The sequence below is a fragment of the Punica granatum genome, chromosome 2 (genome assembly GCF_007655135.1).
Source record: "Punica granatum isolate Tunisia-2019 chromosome 2, ASM765513v2, whole genome shotgun sequence".
Lineage (NCBI taxonomy): Eukaryota > Viridiplantae > Streptophyta > Magnoliopsida > Myrtales > Lythraceae > Punica > Punica granatum.
The window spans coordinates 26,265,305-26,286,435 of NC_045128.1; the positions used below are offsets into that span (position 1 = coordinate 26,265,305).

General features: G+C 31.5%; 1 protein-coding gene across 1 annotated transcript; it reads left to right on the plus strand.

Annotated features, from left to right (window-relative positions):
* Window positions 1-10,615: 10,615 nt before the first annotated feature.
* Window positions 10,616-15,475, plus strand: LOC116195120 (UDP-glycosyltransferase 74F2-like). The gene is made up of 3 exons (XM_031524095.1): window positions 10,616-11,325; window positions 14,119-14,412; window positions 14,801-15,475. Exons 1-3 carry the CDS (start codon window positions 10,669-10,671, stop codon window positions 15,242-15,244), a joined length of 1,395 nt encoding a protein of 464 aa, XP_031379955.1. The 5' UTR covers window positions 10,616-10,668; the 3' UTR covers window positions 15,245-15,475.
* The last annotated feature ends 5,656 nt before the right edge of the window (window positions 15,476-21,131 follow it).

The following is a 21,131-nucleotide window of genomic DNA, read 5'->3' on the forward strand; positions in this document are numbered from 1 at the left end:
CCGGTTGAACCAAGAATTGACACCATGTCCGGTCCGATCTGCCTAAAGACCCAAGTTGTAGAGTTGAGCCGTCACACCCATTGACCGGCCGGTTCTATGTGTTTTATTGGTTTCCAATTTAGTTCTTCTAATGTAAAAATTGCTAAGTTGTGTAAGGATTTGAACCCATGACCCATTGTTTCTCATACCAGCATGCTGCCAACCAAGCCACCACTACCTTCTTGTTATTTTAACTCTTCTTTTAAGTACTTATTAAAATTCAATATTTATTTTGGAATAAGAAATATTAAATATAGACATTCTCTTACACTATCCTTATATTTATTTAAAATGATCATACTTCTATCTTAATTATCATAATTTTTTTAATAATATTAATACTTATTTCATTTTAATTAAATGTGCGGTCCAACGCATCGAACTCCCGGTTGAAACCATAAACCCATGAACCAATACCCCTTCCAGTTCATCATCTAGTCCGGTTCTGATAACACTAATAAATATAGATATAGATATAAATACATTTATTTAATTAAACATGGGATACTTAATGGAACATTTAATAACATTTATTGAACTTAAGTGAGTTTTATCAAAAGATTGTGTAATGTAGTAGCGCGCGCCCTCGCTTTCGATACTACTGGAACTACTCGTTTTTTATTAGTTATCTAGAATTTTTCTTTCATTCTATTAGGCCTTGGCACCTTGGGTCTCCTTTGTAACCAGAAAAAAAGAAAAGAAAAGAAAGAAATTTGAGTTCTACTAGATATAGAGAATACATACATTGTCTATGCAAAATGGCCAAGTTTCGCCCATAAGAATTGATTATGAAATAATATTGGAAAAGCAATTTAATATTGTCAAAGAAGTTAAGCAAATCTATATGTAATAGATTGTGCTATCTTTGTATTCACTATCCTAGAAAATATTAAAACAACATCTTAACTTACTATCGAAGATCCGGCGAGTATCGTTTTAAGTTTTGGAGCCACTACCCAAACTGCATCTAACAATACCCCAGCAATTATTTTGGGTTCTTAAATTTATATAAACAACTCAATAATAACGAAAACTAAAGGAAGCATTAATATTTGACTAATCGATGCTCAGCTCCTTAATTATCTGAAAACTAAAATAGCTCATTACTACCAACGCAAAGAAGGAAATGAAACTAATATTTGGCATTAGGCCCTTTTCTTCTTATTCCCCGATCCACCTTCCTCCGCTACATCCATTACCGAACTGAAGTGTAGAAATAGTTTCCTAAATTATGGGTTAGTCATTGACACCCTGACTATAAATAGAGTCCAATTTATAGAAGATTACTAATTTTTTTGGGGTAAGTTAATGTAATTTTTCGGTTAGTAGATTACTATTTTTTAATCATGTGCATTACATGGGTTATTATTTACATATAGTAATTATTCATAATTTTTAAAGATGAATTTATTTCTTATGAACGGTAAGAATTTTCAACAATTAATTTCTAATTTTGAAGAATAATTTTTAATATCTTAGACTTTGGATTGATTTTAAACGGTTTAATAACGATTTTTATAATAGTCTTTTTGCGAGTTTCTCATTTAAAATACATAACTTAAATCTTTTGATAATTTTTTGACTAAAAATACTTTTAGCAACTTATACTTTAATTCAATATGAGGAATTGTATATATGATATGAAAATTTTGTTGTATTGATATAATTATTTATATTTTATTAATTGTAATATTTATTTTTTAGTATATTTATAGCTTTTATTAAACGGGTTTATTACTTAGTGTAGTTTATTTTACTATGTATAGTCGAAGGGGAGATGGAGCAAAGAGAGACGAGAGAAATGGGAAGAGGGAGAAGATTTTTATTTCTTTCTAAAAATAAAAGTAGTGGCCACAACTTAATAGACTAACAGGCCCCGCATTTAAGTTGGCAATTTGCTATTGGCATTTTCTCACCAAATGAGTTTTTGTGCTGGTGAGGTAGGACCATATAAGATTTTATTAACAATAGAAGAAAAACCATTTAATAGTCTTATATATTGATTCAACAAGTAATTCTACTATATAATAGTCTTTTTTTACCTACGCGTTGCAGCAGTTCTTTATATATATATATATATATATCTATGTATGTTCTTATTATAATTGTTGCATTTTGAAACATCAATCTTCCTTTTAAAAATATTTTCAATTCACAATTATAATTTTTAAATGGAAATCTTCAATATTTTTTCTTGAAAATAAGGGTAAGTTAATTATTATAACAATGCGGTCAAATAAGTTTTTATAAAAATACTTTTTAAATTAATTATTTATATAAATTTATCACTTACATTAATTAAGTTTAGTAATTAGAATAAAATTGTGTTTTGTCATCTTTCTAAGATACTGTTTTGGCATCCTTTATTTTTAGTTTTATTTTTATTTTATTTATGAGATTAAACTTATAGTGATATGTTATAAATTTTCTTTTATAGGATTGCAATTGTTTTAAAAATTCTATATATGATCAATCAATTTTTTTCATGATGTTTATATTATTGTGTTGTATATGTTTGTTTTAGCACATTTATATCAAAAAACTTTTTATAATTATTATTTTGGCTCATTTGTAGCAGAATAAAATATTTTAAATGATTAATTTCAAGTTTTATAAAATAATCAATTGATAAAATTAGACTAATTTTGAATGTTTCAATAAATACAACTAACATCTTCCAATTAGTGTGCAATTGTATATTTATTTAACCGCTTGCATATTAGATAGGTTTACTCTATCTATATATATATATAGGAACTAGATTATAGATTTTTTAAATATAGAATTATTTGACATATTTATTTTCAAATATATAATTTTTTTTATAATCATAAATTTCTATATTATGATGATTTTAATCTTATAATAGAATTAAGGTTAATAGTTTTATCTTTTTAAAATTAATTTAATAAGTTTCATTAATGATGAATAATTTATAATAAGAGGAGTCAATTTTACTTATATAATATATGGACTATATTTATATATCTTATGCGTTGCACGGGTATGTTTCAAATTTTGAACTTGTTATGGATTGGGCCCCAAGAAGTCCATCGCAAGCCTAGGTGACTTAAGCGCTACACTGCACGGTGTGTATAGCCTAAAGGTAAATAATGCTTAGGAAAGAAGTATATTGGATACACTTCCCTGAATTATCAATTTATAAGATATGCATGGTATATCGAATATTTCTCAAATAGATAAGTCAATATATCTTTTTCGGTGAACTAACCCAATATATCCTTAGTTTGTTAAAAAAATCCAGGTATGTGTTATTATTTTTCCGGTTACGCACATAGACTCTCATACAAGGCTCTTGTTGACTTGAGCGCTGGAGAGGGAGATTGAGACACCACCCATGGTCTCCCCCTATGCAAGTGTATGTGGTTCGTGGAAGGTGAATTCGTCATCAACGAGAAGGAAATGGATAGCTCGTGATCTACTATGTACGGATTTTTGAGGTCCATAACAGTAACTAATTGCTTATAATAACTTGAAATCTTTCACTGATTTTACCTTATTAAAATAGATTAATGAATAACATCAAATAAAAGAATAATCATAAGATTATCATATTTTCAAATTTGTATACGTTACTATGATTAGCAATATCTAGAAAGAAATGAAAAACACATATAGCATTAAGAAATAAAATATTTTCATGAATTTTGAGTCTTTCAAAGTCATCTATTTTGTATTTTCGAAGTTGATTCTCTCAATTTTGCAATTTTTTTGTTACATGTTGTCATTTCGTAAAATTTTCAATACAAAAGCAACGAATTCTGCAAACCCAATTTTATTGAGTTTTGCTCTAGAGGATTTTGGTTATTCTCTATCATCCGATTTGAGGAGAGACTCAATTGTGTACTCAAGTTTGGAGAGTGAGTTTGGGCTTTGGAAGTTTAAAGGCTTTGCTCCCAATTTTATTGAAATTTTATGTGCTCAAATTTGGTTGAAAGCTGGATTCATTCTCCTTAGGTGCTGTTTGGGGTCTGGAAAGTCAGTTTAGAGAGGTGTTGCTGGTAATATTTGTTTGAAGTGCAATTTTGTTTCAGATTAGTGTTATATTTCGTGGCATCCTTGTACCTGAAATTTCATATCGGTTTGGATATTGATCTATATATATATGTACGTATATATAAAGAAATGAAATTGTCCAAAACAAAATAAATTAATTCCTCGTATTACCAACCTTTGGATATTTTTCCTCGGTAATTGTTGTGTTTATTAGTTTCTCGCAACTAAATTTTTAAAGTACTAAATATTATTAGCTCATGATATTGAGGTTTTCAGGTAGTGGGAGAAAATATACAGGATATTAGAAGCTCATGGATTGGAAGTCATTATAAAGGAAGTGATCAATATTTTAGTAGTGATTTCCAGAAGCAATTGTGTTTACTTTAGATTATTAGAAGGAATTGAAGTCTCTATAATTATTTAGAAGAATCTGAGGTCTCCATTATTATTATCGGGATTGCAGATTATGAGTGGTTATGGAGGGCGAATTATGGAGAGTTGTCATATAAGTTTTTATAATAATCCTCCTTAACCCACCTCGCCATAACGACCCATAACTTGTAAAGTTTGTGTTTTTCAGAACTATCTAATATGCAACTATTTTGATGATTTTTCGGATCATAAACAAAGCAAAAGACGAATGGAGAAAATTTTTTGGATTACACAATAATAATGTTCAGGTTGTGTAAATAGTAAACATAAAAGGAAGAGTTGTTACGTGCTTCTGTTAAGGACCCAATTTGACATATTTACCATTGTGTGTCCTTTTTTCTTTTCTTTTTTCAAAATTTTCAATTATGCATCTTTGTGATATGTCTTATTCCAAAAAAAAAAAGAAGCCCTTTTATTATTATCCATTGCCAATAAAGTTAATAAACGGATTTTTTTAATCTTTTCCCCATAGAGAAATTGAATAGAAAGAGCTGCTTTTTTTACCACTATAATTTGTAGCTAATTTTAGCTTTTATTATGAAAAGATTGTAAATCTATTTAAATTAGTCGACATAACGCATGCCAAAATTGCAGCATTTTTATATATTAATAATAAATGAAATTTGGGATTTATTTCTTCACGGTCATATTCGCCTTTTTTACACGATAGAATAAGTCATGTACTCCTCTCGTGATTGTTGGTATCCTCAATTTCATGTGTCTATATTTTATGTATATATCTCAACCTCCTGATACCACATGATTATTATTGCCAAATACCCAATTATGCATGTCACAACATGTACATGCTTTGCATATATGAATTCTGTAAACTACATGTTAAAATAAAACGTAAATGTTTATAGAGGAAATGGGGTTTATTGCATGGGATTCATCGTCGGTTAGGAACCAGAGGCTCCTAGGGTCATTTCTTGCGGGATGCTAGGCTCATGGGTATATCATCTTAACTATGTGCAAGTTGCACGTGCGAAATAACTAGTTTTTAAGTATATTTTACCGTCATTCTTCTTGGTGATTTTTCCTTTTCATATTCATTCCAATTTTAATTTGAAAATTCATTTGTGAATATTTGATTATAACCGTTACTAATATTGGGTATCAATTGATATTTATTAGATCCTGTTAAATATTTTATCTATCCTTTTGTTGTTTTAATTTTATTTTACTTATAATAATTAAGGAACTTAGCTTTATTTAATTAGATTTATTGCACTCAAGTTTATTTCACTATATAATATATAGTACTAATGTTTTGACCTGCTTGTGTTGCACGAGTTTGTTTCAATTGAATTATTTGTGATTATTAAAAACAAATTTACATTTTAAGTATAACAAAAAAATTGAACTATAACTAAATTTTTTGAATTAAAAACCTAATATATTACACTAATTTTAAATAATTTAATGCAAGTTTTCCACTAATTCTTCCATTTAATTGAATTGTATATTTATTTAATCATTAAGATTATTCAGATTCACTACAAATATGAAGTGTAAAGATACAAATTTGATTTTGTAAATATTTTTTTACAAATAATATATTGTCAAATCCTTGCTTTTATTAATTAAATTTTTACCTTTTATGTGATCCTCATTCGTAGAATTAGAATCTTGTGTTAATTTTTTTTGGAAGTCCTATGTACAGGTAACTAAATATTTTATTCAACACAGGTTGAATATTTTCAATATAATACAAATATATATTGAAATGGCCATGTTTAGATATATATAAATTTTATTTTGCACAGTTTTTGAAATATTGCAATAAAAATTTCTTATTTTCACATGATAAATTTTATTTTTTTAATGTGCTAGTAAATTTATAATATTAGTGTCCTTTTGATAATTTATACATATAATTAAGTAATTATATTCGAATAAAATATATTTTATATCTATTTTAATATTTACTTATTAAATTATTTATTGTTTAAAAAATTAAATATAATTGTTACATTTATAGGTAGTGTTTATTGCAAAAGTTAGTCAACTTTACACGTCTGAAATATATTTAGTTAGAATTTTAACTTTCGAAATTAAAAAATATTTTTTCTATTTAACAATTGCATTAATTCAAGGATATTTATTGAGTAGCATTTATTGCTACTCAAGTAATTTTTACTTATACATAGATAGATATTAGATAAACTAGGTGATAGTCCCGTGTTGGGCGGTAAATTTTTTTGTTGAATATTTAACATATATGATGTACAAATAGATACAGATATATAAAAAAGAAACTATATCATAAAAATCATATATTTTTATCAAGGAAACATAATAAATAGTACAAATTGTGAAAGAACTAACTATCATGATGGCAAATAAATATGTAATCAAGCCATATGATTATATGTAAAGATCATATGTATAGAGAGTCAATAATCCTATAATGTTAACCCAAGGGTTGGTAATTGTAGCTAGAGGACTTATCTCATACATTTTCTAAGAATTCATTGTGTAGTTGTAAGAATTAATCAGGTGAAACTCAAATTCTCCTTGTTATAGAAAAATATATTATAAATTTATAATTTACATTGGTGTAATAGAAAATGAGGAATCTAGAGCATAGGAAAAATCGTCGTGTAATAAAGATGATGTAGAAAGAAGAATTCTCATTTTGTATTTATAGGGTATTTGGTACATTAAATTTGAAAAAAAATATCACTTATATCAAGGAGTCCTTTCAAAATATCAAGAAATTTTTTAATTTTATGGATAGATAATTATATATATTATTACATATAAATAATATGTATGAATAATCAAAATATGTCGAATATGATGCAAAAAATCGTAAAATTAATTGAATTGAAGTTGAAAGGTCAACTCAACATAGAGCTGATGTTTATTAAATAGATTGATTCGAGAAAGTGATGATAATTTACCAGGAGTTAAGGGTTTTCAAATGAATGTCCACATGCCGCGATTCGGCTTTCATATATTATATATTGATGTTCGTGCTACGCACTGATTTAATGAAATCCCTTTCCTATTAATTGTTGAAAATATTTTTCTTATTAAATATTTTTAATTATTACTCTTTGTTTTTAATTTCTTTTTAATTGTATGTATTAAGAGATATAGCTGCATTTAATTGCATTTATTGAATTCAAGTTAATTTTCCCACATACTACTCTTTTTCTACCCATGCATTGCACGGGTTCCAATTTTTATGCATCTTAATTGTTACATTTTGAAACATCAATCTTGTTATTAAAAATATTTTTAATACCAATTTGTAACTTTTAAAAAGTAATCTTCAATTTTTTTATTAAAATTAGATTAAATTTAATTATTACAATAATGTGGTCAAATAAGCTTTTATAATAATAATAAGGAGTTTTTATCTAAAATAACCCATGGTTTACCCGTTTTATCAAATCTATCATATGTTTTTTTTTGTCAAATTTATCCTATGGTTTACTTTTTGCATCAAATCTATCCCGGCGTTATCTTTTCTATCAACATTTAACGGTCGTGCTGACGTGGCACGTGGAGAGATAGTGGGCTACACTTGCCACGTGGGCGCCACGCCAGCACGGAAGTTAGATGTCGACGGAAAAGATAACGCCGTGATAGATTTGATGCAAAAAGTAAACCATGGAATAGATTTGACAAAAAAAACATATGATAGATTTGACAAAACGAGTAAATCATGGGCCATTTTTGGTAAATTTCCATAATAATAATAATATGAAAGTTAATTATTAATATAGATTTTTCACTTACACTAATTAAGTTTAGTAATTGCAATAAAAATTTATTTTGTCCTCTTTCTAAGATAGTGTTTTATCATCTTTATTTTTAAGTTTTATTTTTATTTTATTTATGAGATCATGTTCATAACGATATGTTATAAATTTTTCTTTTGTAGGACCACAACTGTTTTAAAAATTCTATATATGATCAATTAAATTTTTTTGTGGTGTTTATATTATTTTGTATTGTATATGTTTGTTTTAGCACATTTATGTAATTATCTTCTTATTAAAAATATTTTCAATTAGCAATTGTAATTTTTAAATAGCAATCTTCAATATTTTTTGTTAAAAATTAGAGTAAGTTAATTATTATAATAATGTGGTCAAATAAATTTTATTTTTACATATTCGTAAATTTTTATACTATAATGATTTTAATCTTATAATAGAAATTAAGTTAATAGGTTATCTTTTTAAACAATTAATTTAATAATGTTGTTTCATTAATGTTGGACTATTTATTACAACAACAGTCAATTTTACTTATATAGTATATGGAGAATAATATAGATATAGACTAGTTTAATACTTGTCTGTTGCACTGGTATATTCTCACACACTTACATATTACATACAAAAGAAAATATTGAGTTTTGAAATCAGTGGCATTTCACTAGACAAAAGTGAAATGATTTAATATTTTGATATTTTGCCAAGAGATTTAATCTTTTATTTATCCTACCATAAGTAATTTGATTTTTCTCCAAAAATATTAAGGAAAAAACTTAAAAGGAATACTTACATCTAATTCTTTTCCTTTTCGCCCAAAATTATTGAATTAGATTTATAAAATATTTTTTTTTTCATGAGAGATTTTGTTAAGTTTTATATGTATCATTCTTTTAAAAGAATACAAAACCACAAATTTTTATATTTATTTGGAATTAACTTATTTTTTGTAATTTCATTTTATACAAATGAAATCATGGATTTTTTCGCACTATCTTGAAATTTGAATGGGATCTATCAAATGTCTCGATAAATTTACCAGCTATTCGATTTATATTTGGTTTTCCTTTGTTTCCCCGTACTTCATCTATGAGAAAACTTTATGAATATTAATTTTTTGCTTATTTTGTCAACATATTATTTTGTTTCTTTTGGATATATTATTTACATAATATTAATTATCTTATCTTATAATATTTATATAGATTATAATTATGAAATTAAATATGTATTATCATACTCATGAAGTCTCAAAAGCAATCAAATGTGTTGACATGTTCCATACTCTGTTTTTTTACATAATTCACCCAAAGACAATTATTTTATTATGTATTACTAAATGTATTTATTAATTATGAAGTGCTTTACTTTTATGCTTTTTTTATACACTTTATTTTTATGCTTTGATTAATTACTAAGTACTTTATTATTGTTACAATAACTAGGCTGCATTAATTAACTCTCAAGATAGTTTTCACACACACATATATATAGCTTTTACTTTCAAGAACGAGCTTTTTGTATTTCGTAATATTTAATATTAATATAGCTTTTACTTTCAAGAGCGAGCTTTTTGTATTTCGTAATACTTAATATTAATATAGCTTTTTACCCAAAAAACTATTAATATAGCGACTGCAAAAACTTTAAATTTTTCTAAAAATTTCTCTATATTTTTGACAAACTAATGATTTATTTGTACAATAAAAAATTCTGTCGAAAATTTTAAAAATATTTTTAGAAAATATATGCTCATGACTAATAAATGTTCAGGCATATGAAGCGTCGTTGAAGGGTGATTGCTGGGGATTTATAATTTTAATTCTGTGAATTTCTCTTACTCATATACATATGAATTTAGTACGGGAGAATGGAATGAAAGGGAAAGAAGAAGAAAAAAGTTCGATAGTATAGATTGTAGTATTGAGAGAAAAACTATAGTATCGATCAAGTTGTTCGAGGCATTGCTCTCATAATTTTGTGAAATTGAGCAGTTAAAGCCGTTAAGATTACTTCCCTCAGCAAAAGGAGGTTCATATGCCCAATACATGAAAATAAAGATCTAAATAAACGAGTACAAGTATTCTCACTGGTGATAATCAAATCTTAAACTTCTTGGTTGCTAGGCAAAGGGGAATGCCACCCCACAATGCCCTTTTCTTGAATTTTATTTTTACTAATGAAATGGCAATCAGTGATTGATTCATATATTAATTACTTGTGACAGTAATCAACAAATTCACTTATAAAATAGTTAATATATATACACAAGTACTCAACTACGTACACTCTGAGAACTCCCTCTGGCTTGCTTGCAACCAGCACAGATATGTATATATATATATATATATACACACACACACACACACACACACACAATATATTAAGGCCGACCTGAGCATCAAAGATAGAGTAAAACTGATCGGTTGAGAGAACAGAGGGAGAGATGGGTTTGGAGATTGAAAAGGGAAGACCATACAAAGGCCATGTCGTGTTGGTTCCTTATCCCAGACAAGGCCACATCAATCCCATGCTCCAATTCTCCAAGCGCTTAGCCTCCAAAGGCCTCAGGGCCACCCTTGCCATCACCAAGTTCGTCTCATCCACCTCCATTAACCGCCATCCATCTGCCTCCATCCACCTCGATACCATCTCCGATGGACGCGATGAGGGCCGCCAAGCTGAGAGCATCAAATCCTACCTCTCCCAACTCGAATCATCTGGTTCAGAAACCCTCTCCAACCTCATCCTCAAGTACAAAGAAACCGACCACCCGGTTGATTGCATTGTCTATGACTCCTTCCTACCGTGGGCCCTCAATGTGGCCAGGAAGTTCGGTCTCCTGGGAGCAGTCTTTTTCTCTCAATCTTGCACTGTGGACTACATATACTGCCTTGTTCATCATGGGATCTTGAAGCTCCCAATACCAACTTTGCTTGTTTCGATTCCGGGATTGCCCTCACTCGAGTTAAGGGACATGCCATCCTTCATTTATGTGGCGGGATCAGACCCAGAATACTTCGAGATGATGCTGCATCAGTTCTTGAATGTGGATAAGGCTGATTGGGTTCTCATTAATACTTTCTACAAGTTGGAAGCTGAGGTGAGCAAAGCCAACCTCTTAACAGGATAAATTTGGCCTCTACTTCATGCCCAATGGAGTGTGCATAATATTTGGAACCTATTGTATAATACAGATCCTAATTCTTAGTAACTCAATTACATTTGAACTAAATCATATGGATCTTAATGAGTTTTTACTTGCATTAGTATTAGTAAATTGCAAGAATTTTGTGAATTTTATTTAGATTTTTAGTAAATTACTTGAGTGCATCGTGTCAATATACTATAGAATTTTCCAAAAGATAAATGTTAATGGTTAGATGTAAAATGTTAATGGTTAGATGTTAGATGAATGTTTTTCTTTTTTTTATTTTTTTCCTTCTTTTTGTAGTTTTGTACAGGCCTACACTTCCTACGTCCGATTTTTCTTCGGGCCATGTACCATTTTCACCAAAATTTGGGAGTTTGATCTTTTCTTAATTTAATGTTTTTTGAGTGACCATTCACAGCGATCATTGGTAGCTATTGTGATTCTGGGTAGTTATTTTCGGAATTATAGGGGTTAATAGTTGTCAATAGTTGTAAGAAACTTGAGGATCACTTTTATTATTATTATTATTATTATTATTATTATTAAGATATAACTCGGATCTTAGGGAAGTTGATTATTGAATTTTTGCAATAAGTTTGAGTCCAGATATTACTCTAGCGAGTAAAAAAGAGGATTTACCTTATATTAGTAATAAATCATTATATGTAGCTCTTCTTCTTTTTGGGGTTTGAACATTATCTCTGGTGGCCGGGAAGTTTGATGCCAAAACCAAGCCACCAGTGACCTGGTCATCAGAGGCCGTCCGCAGTGGCCTAATCCTATGGCTGTTGTGGCTTTTTTTTTTAATCACAGTTTGATTTGTAAATTAATATATATATAATAGGATTTCCTAATAGTTTTAAAAGTATCAGTTTATTAATCAAACTGTGTGATATATACATGCTTGAAAATTTTTACTAATCTAATTTACACAATATATAACTATATGTTTCACTTTTATTACATTTCATTTGATTTTCATAACTTTACACAATCTTGGGCATGTTAGACAGAACCACATGCTGGTAGAACTGCTAGAATTAAGGAGGGATGTTCATATTGTATTTTATGAACATGAAATTACTGCATAAACATTAGCGTGTTAATATATCATAATACAACAAAGAAAAAATTATATATCTTTTTTTATAGGTTAAAAAATTATATATCTTAATTTAACATAAGTTGGATTTATCTACTAAACAAAAATTACGTTATCGCTTGATGTCACATTTTTTAGTACGTAGCAATATAATTAGGACGATATACATTGAAAGCATAGATAAAACAACTTCAAGAGTATGATCCAATAAATAATAAAGATGAAAAGGATATGAATGAACGTATCGTGCAAGATTACGGGAAAATTTTCCAAGAAAAAGTGGAAGGATCGAAAGAAAAGAATGGACACATGTCAAGCTCTTCCTAGTATGAACCATCTTTCATTTAATCTAATAAGATTTTGAAACAATTAACAATTTGTTTAAGAAATACATGTCATCAGAAGTTTGTTGGATCGATTTATTGGCATGGAGTAAAAATTGAGTCACACGTTACTATTTCTGGTCATATTTCAATTCAGTCACTTTCATTTGCTTCCGGACGTTTTCTTATTTTGTTAACAAAGCCATGAAAGACCAGCCATTTTCACCTAGAATAAAAAAAGAGGGAGAGAGAATAGCCTTTGAATGGAGTACATCCAACATATGATAGCAGTAATGAATGATGTTTAAATTATATACGTATATATTGGATTTTCTTGTCATTATGACGACATATGTATGACCTAAATTTATATGAAACATAATGACAGTTAATCTATTTAATATATGCTGCAAATTATATGATTCTTTGTGACGAAAAAACAAACATATGATTTTTTTTTGTAAGGATATTGATCATGGGCCAGGAAAAGGAATAGAAGATTAGGAAATAAAAAGGCATGTAAAGTCTCATTAGTGAGAATTGAACATGAATTTTTTTAATTTTAGGTGAGAGTGTCTATCACTATATTCTCTTTCTAAATTAATTTGACATATGTTTCAAATGGAGACAGGAATTATCGCTTTTTTTTAATTGCAATTCTCCTTTATTTGCACAAATTGTTGAACGATTTATTGGCTACACACCATATAAGAAATTTGGGATTTATCTTTTAGAAACATTGGAAACAGTTTTATCAAACGTGCAAGGATGTTGCGCAGTAGAAATATGTATGGCAAAGTAGACATTAAAAAGAAGAAGAAAAAGAAAAAAGCGAATGCTGGGTCGAATTTTTTTCGGTGACTGGGTTTAATTCTTTTTTTGGTAAATAAAAGTGTACGGAAAAGCTCACAAATCAAGGGATGGATTGTCTCTTCTTTCAACAAATGCACTTAATATGTATGACTAACCAGACATTCATTGAAATAAAATGGATATTGTGTGTAATTTTTTTTCTTTTTGGAGAACAAATTTGTGGAAACATTACTTTCGTAATTTTAGGAATTAGAAAATTTAATATTACTCTCCCTTTCAATAAGTGTGTTATATTCTCACTTTTATGGGGTTGACGCTTCTCAAAAATCAACTAATTACAGTTTGTTGGTGATATTTATTGTAATTAAAAAAAAAAGATAGGAAAAGACATCAACGGGTTGCCCTCAGTTGAGTTTCATGCTAGCTTATGTACTTAGTTTCCTTTAATGGATTCCTGTCTTACTCAATAAGATCAACTGTATAATGCGTGGTTATGGACCTTAGGTGGTGGATACGATGTCGAAAGTGTACCCATTGATGACGGTTGGACCCACAATCCCATCAATTTACTTGGACAAACGGGTGGAAAATGACAGCAATTACGGGCTCGACCTATTTGATCTCGACTCATCAAATATCACCTCATGGCTTGAGACTCACTCTCCAAGGTCCGTCGTCTTTGTGTCCTTTGGTAGCATGGCGACACTCAGCACTGAACAGACGGAGGAGCTTGCGTGGGGTCTCCACGACAGTGGCCACCCCTTCCTCTGGGTTGTTAGGGCTTCCGAGAACTCCAAGGTTTTCTACATATCTTTGCTTATATGCTGATTATCATTGAAATTATGTGGATTCATTCATGCGGGAATGTTAACATCAACCACGTTAATGATACAATATTATCCATGCATACATGTTACATGTCTAGACAAGATTTTGGAATAACAAAGTACATTAGAATGAGCATATGGAGGATACTGAACTTAAATTTCATTAAATCAAAAGCGACCATTCATCATCATAAACATATAAGTTTGGCTTTAGCGAGCATCAAAGGAGATGCACATCATTTTAATGGTTCATTCTCTTTTAATGGATCTCTATCCTTAGATATATTTCTGCTGAGAGAGAACAATAGCACACAATGATATGATCGCCTCACTCATTTTAATCTCATGACTTATCTTAGATCTCTGAGAAATTCAAGCTAGCGATCACAGCAGAGCGAGCATTGTTGGTGCAGTGGAGCCACCAGCTGGAAGTTTTGTCAAGTGACCGGATAGGGTGCTTCTTCAGTCACTGCGGGTGGAACTCGACAATTGAGGCACTGAGCATGGGGATCCCAATGGTGGCGATGCCGCAGTGGACCGACCAACCCACAGATGCAAAGTTGGTGGAGGACGTATGGGTGGTCGGAGTTAGGGTTAGGGTTGGAGAAGACGGGATCGTGAAGAGGGAGGAGATTGAGCATTGCGTAAGGGAAGTGATGGAGAGCGAGAGAGGGAAGGTGATGGCTGTGAATGCTACAAAGTGGAAGGACTTGGCTGTGGAAGCTGTGAGTGAAGAGGGGACTTCAGATAACAACATTAACGATTTCGTTTCCAAGATCCTTCTCAAAAGAAAATCCATATAAATTTGGGGTGCAATAAGGAGAGACAAGGGAAATAAATCACATATAGGTATATATATATATATATATATATATATATATTATATATAGTGTGTGATTCAATATTATATCTGCAGTACAATTTGTGGGTTGTATTAGACCATTAACACTATTTTAATAAGATTTATGAAATGAAATTTGATGGTACAGTACATCAGAAGAGTCATTAAAGAGTGTACCCCTTCCATTATTTAGCTTCCTATTTGCTTATACATACAAGGCCTATGGTTTTGGCCAAGAAAAAATTAGCATATGTGTCTCCCTCATATCTTTCCTTTTTTTTTTTTTCCATGGCCTCCCTCGTATTGGAAAAAAAGTGTATTGTTTAATTTTTCCATCGTGCATACTGATAGATAAACAAATAATGAACAAGAATTTGTGGCAGCTGATGGTTACAACATCAGACTTACAAATTATTTAATTGAGCCCGAGTTTTCATGTTCTTCTGTAATCCCACTTTTTGTCTTATGCTGTTAGTTAGACTTAATTAGTTTTCCACCAACTTTATTGGACATAATAATTCATGTTCAACGTACGTAAAGGAAATCTTACAATTTTGAATTGGGCTAACCGTCAGTGGGACCAGTCCAAACAGGTTATTGATACACACCGGACTCAGCATACTCAGAAAATTAATTCCTAAGCCTATATAATATGGACGTAAGCAACCTCGTATTGATTCCATTTCTTTTCTTCTATATAATAAAGGGAAAGTCTATGATGCAATTGGTTGCTGTACAATCAAAGTAAATAATAACCAACATGGGTTGGGTTGGTCAAGTAGTTCTACCTTGTTCCGCTTAAATAAAATATTAGTTCGAGTCCTTATAAATACAGAAAATTCACGCTGAGAAAGTTTTATCTCTTAGTGGGCTGACCTGGTTTGATTGGATTAGTTGGGACCCAATTGAACTCCCGAATATCAGGGTTCACGCTGAAAAAATAAATAAATTATATCAATCGGTAGTTTATTACTTAAATTTTTAGTAAATTACTAATAATGAATATAAAGTACACAAATTTATAAGTAATATACACCAATTTATAAATTATTTGCACAAATTTAAGAAAATTTACTCAACTTTTAGTAAAATACCTAATTTTTACTTAAATTTTTAATAATTTATTTAATTATACGGTGCAACATAACCATTTTTGTTGATTGCACCGTACAATCACTCTATAATAAGGGGTGGTGAAGGGCCTACAGCTAATGGCTTGGAATCACTAAAACAATGGGTTCTTGAAAATGAACTTGGATTAGCTTGTTGTCCTTCGGAGCGCTATGTTTGCAAGCTAATTAAGTTTTATATGCTTTGAGTTTTTTTTTATTATTATTATGATGAGGGGTTTCTTGGCTCTGCACGATTAGTCTCTACAGCCACATAAACGCCGTACAAGATTATGGGACGAGTCATTTCAGTCACAAAACCCATGTAGGTGGCCTAATAGATTGTATTGTCCTCTTGCATGATTTTATAGTGACTTGAACTTAGGTCTTGCTCAAGGAAGTCATGCTCTTAGTCTATTATAAAAAATAGGCCAACCTCTTTTCTCGGTTACCAGAGAAACCTATAGGCCTAATATAAGGAAATCGAACCTAATAAAAAATAGAGATAGATCAATCATGAGAATCGAGCTCGAAACTTCTAAACTATCAAGTGGGGATCTGAATAATACTAGTCGTGACCCAATTTGGTCTTTCTCATATATAGTCGTAGGTACTACAATAATGGTGTCTCAATACATTGTAAGCTATACAAGGCAAGAGTATCCTAGAGATACTGAAATATATTCTAATACACTCTCTCAATCTATTGGGGGCGCAGACACTAACAAATTGCGACAATGAGATAGGAAAAAGGACCCCGATAAATTCTTAGTTAGAATGCCGGTTAACTGATTTGCCGTTGGTACATATCGTACTAGAAGGACCCCACGTTGAAGCCGCTCCTGAACAAAGTGTTAGTCAACCGCTATATGCTTAGACCGTTGATGTTAAATCGGATTAGTCATGAGATACGTGGCATTTATGTTGTCACAGCAATTAATGATGGGGCTCAGAGAGTGACGATCAATGTCTTGAATTAATTGACGGAGCCAGAGCGTCTCTGCAACAACGTAAGCTAATGCACGATATTCCGCTTCGATATAACTCTTAGACACAATGGGCTATTTCTTAGAATGCCAGGAAATGAGATTAGGCTCGATGAACACCGCATATCCCGTTGTTGATCGCCTCTGTTCGAACAACCAACCCAATCAGCATCAGCGTAGGCTGTAATATGTAGATATGAGGACCGACATAGTGTTAGTCCATGTGATATAGTTCCTCAAAGATACCGCATAATTCTCTTGGTAGCCTGCAAATGAGTTGTCTTGGTGCATGCATAAACTGGCTAATTAGATTAATAGCAAAGCAAATGTTAGGTCAAGTGATTGTTATGTACTGTAAAGCACCAACCACACTCCTATATTCAGTAGAATCATATAATAACTCGTCATCGGTCAATGATAGATTACTATGTGATGGTAGTGGTGTTTTAATTGCAGCTGAGTTATCAAGGCCATATTTAGCCAGGACATTGGATATGTATTTTTTCTAGGACAAGAAAAGCGTATCAGAGAACGCTTGACCTAAACCCCAATGAAGAAATGTAGTGGTCCTAGATCTTTCATGGTAAACTTATCAGAAAGAATCTTGACAAAGCAATCTAGGAGTAAGGTTGAGCTGCCAGTGAAGATGATATCATCAACATAGAGTAATAATAGGATACTGTGTTGGCCATTTCTATGTATGAAAAGAGAAGAATCAATAGGATTGGAGATGAACCGAAGGGAACGAAGAAATAAGCAAAAGCGGGTGAACCATGCCCTAGGAGCCTCTTTTGAGCCATACAAAGACTTATGAAGGCGGCAAATGTGGTTAGGCAATAAAAGGTGAACGAATCCAAGAGGCTAACGCATGTAGACCTCCTTCTGCAAGTGGCCATGTAAAAACACATTTTTTACTTCGAGTTGACGAATATACTAAGAGGATGAATATGCAAGAGCAATGATTAAACAAATGGTAGATGGCTTTACCATATGACTAAAAGTCTCATGATAGTCAATACTTGTCTGTTGACGGGATCCTTGAGAAACTAGACAGACCTTATAATGATTGATACTACCTTTTGCCCGATACTTAAGTCGTAACTTCCAAGTGCTACCTACCACATTAGCCCTAGAAGGTGGAGGTACCAAACTCCATGTTCCATTTTGGATGAGAGTATTAAACTCTTCGGCCATTGCATTTCGGAATTTTTGGATCTTTGATTGCCTTCGAGTAACATGTAGATTCCGTGACAGTGGCAGGAAAGGCAAGAAAAGAATACTTTGGATTCGTTTTGACTATATCGGATTTTCCACCTATGATCACAAGATGTTGGTTTTGGACCATCTACGTTGTAGTGGGCAGATCAGGAGATTGGGCGGACTTAGATGGGAGATGGGAGGACGAGCTGGGCTGTGTGGAGGAGACTGATAGGCTAGACTGTGTGGAGGAGACTGATGGGCTAGATGGAGACTGAGGGGTTGGACTGTGTGGAGAAGGTAGAGGGGTTATACTGTGTTGGTCAGATCGGCCGGACTAGGCAAGGAAGCGACATAATACGAATTGGGTTGATGTGATGATGTTGGGCTGGACCCAAGGATGGGCAGAGGCTATAACCGAAAGAGGGCCTGATCTGGATCAGCGGCAGGAATAGGCATCGGGAAGGACTTGAACAGACCAGAAGAATTTTCTTGAGGCATAGAAACATTACCTTTTACCAAAGGAAAATGTGACTCATCAAATCGGACATGATGAGACATAAACACGTTGGTAGTCACATAAAGACACCAATAATCCTTGTGCTTGCTCACATAGCCAATAAAAACATAAGGTTTGGATCGAGGTGCAAGTTTATTCAAGGCATAAGGTGTGAGATTGGGATAACAAACACACCCAAACGTGCGTAGAAATCCACAATCCGGTGTTTTGACAAATAATTTTTCACATGGAGAAATGTTTTGTAAAATCGGAGGAAGTCTATTGATTGTAAAAACTGCTATGAGCGAAGCATCAACCCAAAACCTTTGTGGGAGATGACTATGAGCAAGAAAAGTGCGAATTGTATCAAGGACATGATGATGATTTCTTTTTGCTACACTATTTTGTTGCGGAGTACGAGGGCACGATATGGGAAAGGTAATTCCTGACTTGTTGAATAAATCCCGATATTTAGAATTATTAAATTCTAAACCACCATGACATTGAAAGATCTTGATTTTCTTATTTAGTAGATTTTCCATTTTGTTTTGAAAAATTTGGAAATTATCAAAAACTTTCCATTCGAATTTCATGGGAAGTAGCCGAGTGAATAGGGAAAAATCGTCAACAAATATAACATAATATTTAAATCCCAAATGAGATGCAGTTAGAGAATAACAAACATCCACATGAATTAACTCCAAAGGAAATTGTGCAACATAGTCCACAAAAGTAAAAGGTAATCCGGATGATTTACCTAACTTACATGAGACAGAAAAATCATTATTGAAGGAAATTGCAGGAATTAATTTCTAGGCTTCAAGACTTCGAAGACTAACTTATTAGTGTGCCCAAAACGCTGATGGATGTGTGGTGACATGGCGAGCCCGCGGCCAAGACAAGGGAACATGATAGAGAGACCCTTAGAGGGGCAGCTGAGAAGTGTCATTCCCGAGATATAACCTTTTTTAAAAAATGAGGGAACATTTTACTTTGAGGGGCTAAAGGAGTATTTATCAAAGGGGTATAGTGCAGTAGCGTTACTCTCTCCTGATAATCTGGAGATTGCAGGTTTGATACTTAGTGGAAATACCTATAACCCGTTTATTAAATATTGAGATTTTAATTTCATTGTACTAGTTGCATGGATCTCCCTTGTAATCGAAAAAAATGGAACATTTTGGGTACACACTGTAAAAAGAGGGAACATTTTTTTTTTGCCAACGCATAAGAGAGAAAAAAAGTACCAACAATATATTGGTTGAGTAATAAACAACATCAACTTGTATAAAAGAGATCTACAAGTTTAAATCTTGGAAATCGTACTATTGGGATGAAAGTAATCTTATATTCTCCGTTTCTTCGAAATTATGAGAAGGGGTAATATTTTCTATGATTTTTCACCAAGAAAAGAGGGGGAAAGTGTTTTTGAATAAAAAAGAGAAAAAGGTTTCAAATGAATCCTCGAACTAGCTAGCGATACTGACGAATATAATTTCGCTGCAGGTTCTTATTCAAATTCGATGGTATAGGTCCCGCTATTTTGTTTTAGGAACTAATAGTTTATAGAATAGGAGATCTAGCCGAGAAAGACTTCGTAGGAGAATTCTGCACATGGAAAAATGATTATATGGGCAGATAAAAATAAGCTAAAACAAAGAGCAAATTTCAAAAAAAAATACAAAACGAACTATGACCCATTTTCTATTTATTACAAATTTAGAGAAATTTCAGAAATTTATACACAAAATTTTAAAATCGTACTGTTTGTAGCTGAAAGCTTATTCCATTAATTTTCCATTATTTGTATGTATTTCTAATTATTGAAAACAATATTTTCAAAAAGTCAAAAGATTACAAAAAAATTAAACTATAAAACGGGATGGTGGGGCCAATGCGACGAGGAGATTGCCGGCGGTCTATGATACCCGGACACCTTGCCCGGCTGGTGGTGGACAAAGTTGGTAAAAAATGTCAAATTGTCAAATTGTCAAATCGGCATATTACGATTACTATAATTTATACAGATCATTTGTCTATATTATCAAGAAACATGGA